The sequence below is a fragment of the Amblyomma americanum genome, chromosome 7 (genome assembly GCF_052857255.1).
Source record: "Amblyomma americanum isolate KBUSLIRL-KWMA chromosome 7, ASM5285725v1, whole genome shotgun sequence".
Classification (NCBI taxonomy): Eukaryota; Metazoa; Arthropoda; class Arachnida; order Ixodida; family Ixodidae; genus Amblyomma; species Amblyomma americanum.
Genome location: NC_135503.1, coordinates 86824175 through 86828986, shown reverse-complemented (window position 1 = coordinate 86828986; position 4812 = coordinate 86824175). Strand labels below are relative to the sequence as shown.

The 4812-nt window shown below is 49.2% G+C and overlaps 1 protein-coding gene across 1 annotated transcript; it reads left to right on the top strand.

Annotated features, from left to right (window-relative positions):
• Positions 1–3875, top strand: LOC144097906 (uncharacterized). Its single transcript, XM_077630510.1, has 4 exons — positions 1–444; positions 522–796; positions 2813–3040; positions 3745–3875. The coding sequence occupies exons 1-4, from the start codon at positions 245–247 to the stop codon at positions 3873–3875; spliced, it is 834 nt and encodes a 277-aa protein (XP_077486636.1). The 5' UTR covers positions 1–244.
• Positions 3876–4812: the final 937 nt, after the last annotated feature.

Sequence of the window (4812 nt, the reverse complement as noted above, 5' to 3'; positions counted from 1 at the left end):
CGGAGAGGAGCGGACGAGAGAGGGCGCCAGTGCGCATGCGCAGAACGCTCAGGCGGCCAGCGGGTTTACGGCGCTGCGCGCTCGCCCGCTCATCTCGTCTTTCCAGCGGAGATCGCCCAGCGAGTGCGAGCGAGCGAGCGTCGTCGAGCACAAACATGGCGGCCTCCCGTGCGGACGTTGCTGCGTCGGCTTCATCGAGCACGGGCGCGGCGCAAGCACGCCTGCAAGCAAGGAAGCCACACAAATGTTTCAGCGCGCAAGAGGACATTTGCCTTCTGCGGAAGTGGCCGCGACAAGGCCATTCGGGGTCGAGCTCACGTGGGTGAGCGTCCTCGCGAGCGTTAACCGGGCGGTAGGTCGAGAGCTAACGCTTCGCGGGATAAAAGATCGCGTAGATCTTCTCATCGGCTACTGGAGGCGGCAAGACGCGAAGAATCTCAAAAAGTGAGCGTGTTTTTGTTTGTTCTCTCTGCAGCTCTGGCGCACATGTTTATGTGACGTGCATTTTCTGGCCTATTCAGATCGGGGACCGAAGAGCAGTACACTGAAAAGGAGCAAATTCTTCAGGACCTCTCCGACTACGCGCGGGCTGTGCAGTACGAGCCAAGGATCGCCCCAAGGAGTGCAGGCTGCGCAGTGTGTTGGAAGAAGCCAGGAACGACTCATGACGCCTCAAGGACTAGTAGGGCAGCTCAGGAACGACGAGGTGCGAGCCAGTTAGAGGAAGAACTTGCTGGCGACTGCGCCTATTCGGCCGAGCCAGCTTCGCAAATTTGCGTAGCTGGTGAGAACGACGGTAAGTTTTTGTCATGCCTGCATCTAAGTTCGCCTTCTTGTGTTTTCTATTTCGACCGGATAACTCTAAAGCCGCATGCACGGCCCGTAAGCTCGTGTACTGGGCTTCCTACAAGTTGCCCATGTGTGCACACATAAAACACTTGAGTTTTCATGTAGTTGTCTGTGTTCTAGCTTGTTTTCTCTTTCTCTGAGCCTGTCGGGAGGAGTGGGGGAGGGTTCACCGCATGACTGTGCACAGAGGTGTATCACAGGCTGCTGCGCGCCCACTCTTTGCGGACTGAATCAAATGATAGCGGAGCTGACAGTTTCATGCCAGTGGGCTGAGCTTTTTATCGCACCTAGTGATAGGTGAAGAATATGTTAGCGCGACTTGTATACAGAGTTGCCTAATTCTAGCACAACAGACAAAACAAATTAGGTTATAGAAGGATCTGGGGCATCATGAGCTGATTTCGAAGTATAACTGCTTGGACCATAGGAAATGTTACAGCTGAAACGGGACAATTCATGGCCGGTTTAAAATCCTTGTAGCAGCTTCCATTGCTGGCCAAGCCAAACTTCACGTGAAGGAGCGCTTGTAAAATCTAGTTACGCACTTTATTTGTCAGGATGTTTTAGTGACAGAGACCTAGCTTAACACTCGTTCGACGGTGACGTTTCATAAGTGAATGACAACAGAGTGCCAGCTCAGACATCATTGGGAACGTCAGCTTGCCGGCAACATTTTATACATTTCTCAAGCTTACCCAGAATTCATTTTGAACCGGGAGGGCTATGCCAGATCGTCGAATTTTATTTATGGCCGGCAATCATCGGATTGTATTGCATATATTGAATTTGTAGTTATAAAAGCACTGAGTGAGCGCCAGATAAAAATCACTGAGTACTTTGCGTTTTTTATCCAGGAAGGCGCAGGTTGCTCCAAAGCTTTAGGCTAGGGGTAACCTCTTTAGTGCACACAAAAATAAAGTTGTGGTGCCTATCCAACAGAAAACGCTTGTTAGAGAAGCTGAGAGACGTTTCGAGGCTGTTAAGAAAAGAATTCATATGCACTGAAATTTAATATGTATGTGCTGCTCCCATTTCGCTCAGTTGTCCTGCGTAGGTGCAGCTATTGAAATTTTTGCCATTAACTTTTTCACAAAAAAGATGAATTTCTCCTTTAGCCCGACAGGGGCCAGGGCCTCGCATTGAATGAGCTTGTTCATTCACTCAAACTTACCGATAAGTGGAACAAAAAGTAGATTTTCCTCATCAGTGTACATACCGCATACCGCTTAATATGCATTCTTGCTGCCTTGCAGCGTTCTTTACTTTTCATTGCTTCAGAGTGGGCTTTCAGTGCAGCCCATTGATTCATGATTCAATGCAAGGCAGGTGCAATGCTGATCCATCATGTCACACTGAGTCTGGTAGGTGTCTGTGCGACAAGATGGCACTCACAAGATGTGCCACTATCACCTTGGGGTATGTCCCAAATGATAATGAGGGACATTGCCCCCTTCTCTTGCCCTTTTGGAGAATGTGTAATCCACTTGAACGTTTCGTACACAAGAATTCTTGCCTTAGAATAGCAGCCAAGGCAGTGTGGAGGTAGCACATTGACCGCCTGATGACAGACAAGCTCTAGGAAACGATATACACACACTTTAGAAGCACGCATGGTCTACCTTCATTTTTGTCTACAGGCTGTTGGGCTGCCCACACAGGGCACTTGCCCCGTATATCCCGACGCCGAGACAAAATTTAGTATCCTTTGCAATCCGCTAACAGGGCTCCAACGGAGAAAACAGTTTCGAACACTGGCACAAAGTAGAGAAAGGATGTACGAAAACATTCAGAATATTTATTACAAAACAAATTATATTGACATTGGCACAGCAAAAAATGTATTCCAAAAATAGCCGCATAGACAAATGTAAGATTTCAATGCCAACTCGGAGGAACAGTAGCCCAATCTGGCAACCCTGCTTGTATGATTTTTCCTCCTCCTTTTTTCATTCATTATAAACAGGATCGCCAGCAGCCCAGCTGTTTCTCAGCGTTTACGATGAGGAGCTTGTGCTGAGACCATCTGCAGCTACCAGTGACAATGAGCGGGACCGGATGGATGGTGGCCAGCAGCAGCAGAGCCAAGTCATGTCAGCACAACAAGAGCATCCTCCCTCAGCACCATCATCAATCGACAACGATCAGCGCCAGCCTGCAACTAGGCAACAGATTATGCCGGCCATGGGTAAAGGCAAGTTCTTTAGGAATGTTTATTTACCACGTACAGTACACACGGAGCGGAATGGTGTTCAGGAATGCATTATAAGTGTACACAGGTAAATGTTGACATGCGTAGGGTTTGGGCAGCTTTTTCCGTTGATTTGCGGAAGTCGAACTAGAGCCCTCTTCGTGTAACCCTACAGTACAAATTATTGCTCATGGCTATAACGAAACCATGATTATGTATTGAGACTCATTCCTGACACCTTTAAAACATATGCATACAAACCACAAATATGAACAGTAAGAACCTTGCCTGAGTAGGAAGACAGAATGCAGAAATCAAAACATATTTTGCCATGGCGCAGCAGTTCATAACCCAAATGTTTCTTTATCACACGAATGCTTAACAGAATTGGAAACAAATCCCATCTCTTTCATGAATAGATATAGAAATATTGAATAAATGCACAGGAACAAAATTTGTTTATCAGGGTACGTTAGGCACGAAAACACTAACCTAAAAGCTAGGTGTCACATAAATACATGCTTGCAAACCATAGAACACATAATCAGTCGAATACAAACTGCATGACAAGAAGCTGGTTTCAGAGTAGTTATGCTTTATCACAGGATCTGTGCTTGTCCTATGGCATAATACTACACAGCAATCGCACAGTGCATGAACTCGCTTGAACTAATGGCCGAAATTGCCTTGCTTGTCTACCTTTGCAGGAATTCGAGGACTACAAAGCATGGGGCTCCAGCTGCTCACAATGAGGGAGACAAATGAATTTCACCTCCGCAATAAGGAGCTGGCAATTGAGAGGAGGAAAGTGGAAAACGAGGAGCACGCCTTGCTTTAGAAAAACGCAAGCTGGAGCTCGAAGAAAAAAAACTTCAATTAGAATCATCCTCTCGGGAAGCAAACCAGGGCCCGGATTACGGAACTCGCTCCGACCGCTCTACAATTGAGAGCGCTCTAAAATGCCCGCTCCTATTGGTCGCCGGCGCCATTTTGAAAAGTTGCGTCACGGGAAGCTGCAATGGCGTCACGGACAAGAAAAAACGCATGACGTTGAACACCTAATTATGCCCGCAGTTTTAGACTGTTTTTTGCGACCGCGAAGAGTCGGTCTACAGAGTTTTAGAGGGAAAATGGCGGCGGCGGCGGCGTCTGCTGTTTATTGGTGGCGGAGGCGGCAACGTCGGCGCCAGCAACGACGAAGGACGGTTTACGAGGACGCGTATGACTTGCCGGACGAGCTGTTCCGTCGGTTATTTCGACTTGATAAGGAGAAAGTGGAGTGGTTGTGCGGCGAACTTGCAGACGAACTGCGAGGCGTACGGACGAGCGCTTTGTCGGTGCGGCGTCAGGTGCTGTGCGCTCTCCGTTTTTTTGCCTCTGGGGGCTTTCAAGTGTGCGTCGGCAACGAGCAGACCGTCGGCCTCGCACAACCGACGGTGAGCAAGTGCGTGCGGCGTGTGGCTGAGGCCATCTGCAAAGTCGGCGCACAGAAGGGATGGGTGCGTTTCCCGGCGCACCCCGAGGAAAAAGCGGCAGCGAAGGCGACCTTCCTTCCCCGCGGCACCATCCCCGGCGTCGTCGGCTGCATCGACGGCACGCTGATTGCCATCAAAGCGCCGCGGGGAGACCCAGCAAACCGGGCAGCATTCTGGAGCCGCAAAGGATACTACGCGATGAACACCATGATCGTGAGTAGACTGGTTTTCTGACCGCATGGGTTCGAAAGCCGCGACCTCGACAGTGTAAGTTCACGTCCAAGATTGTCTGCCTGTGTT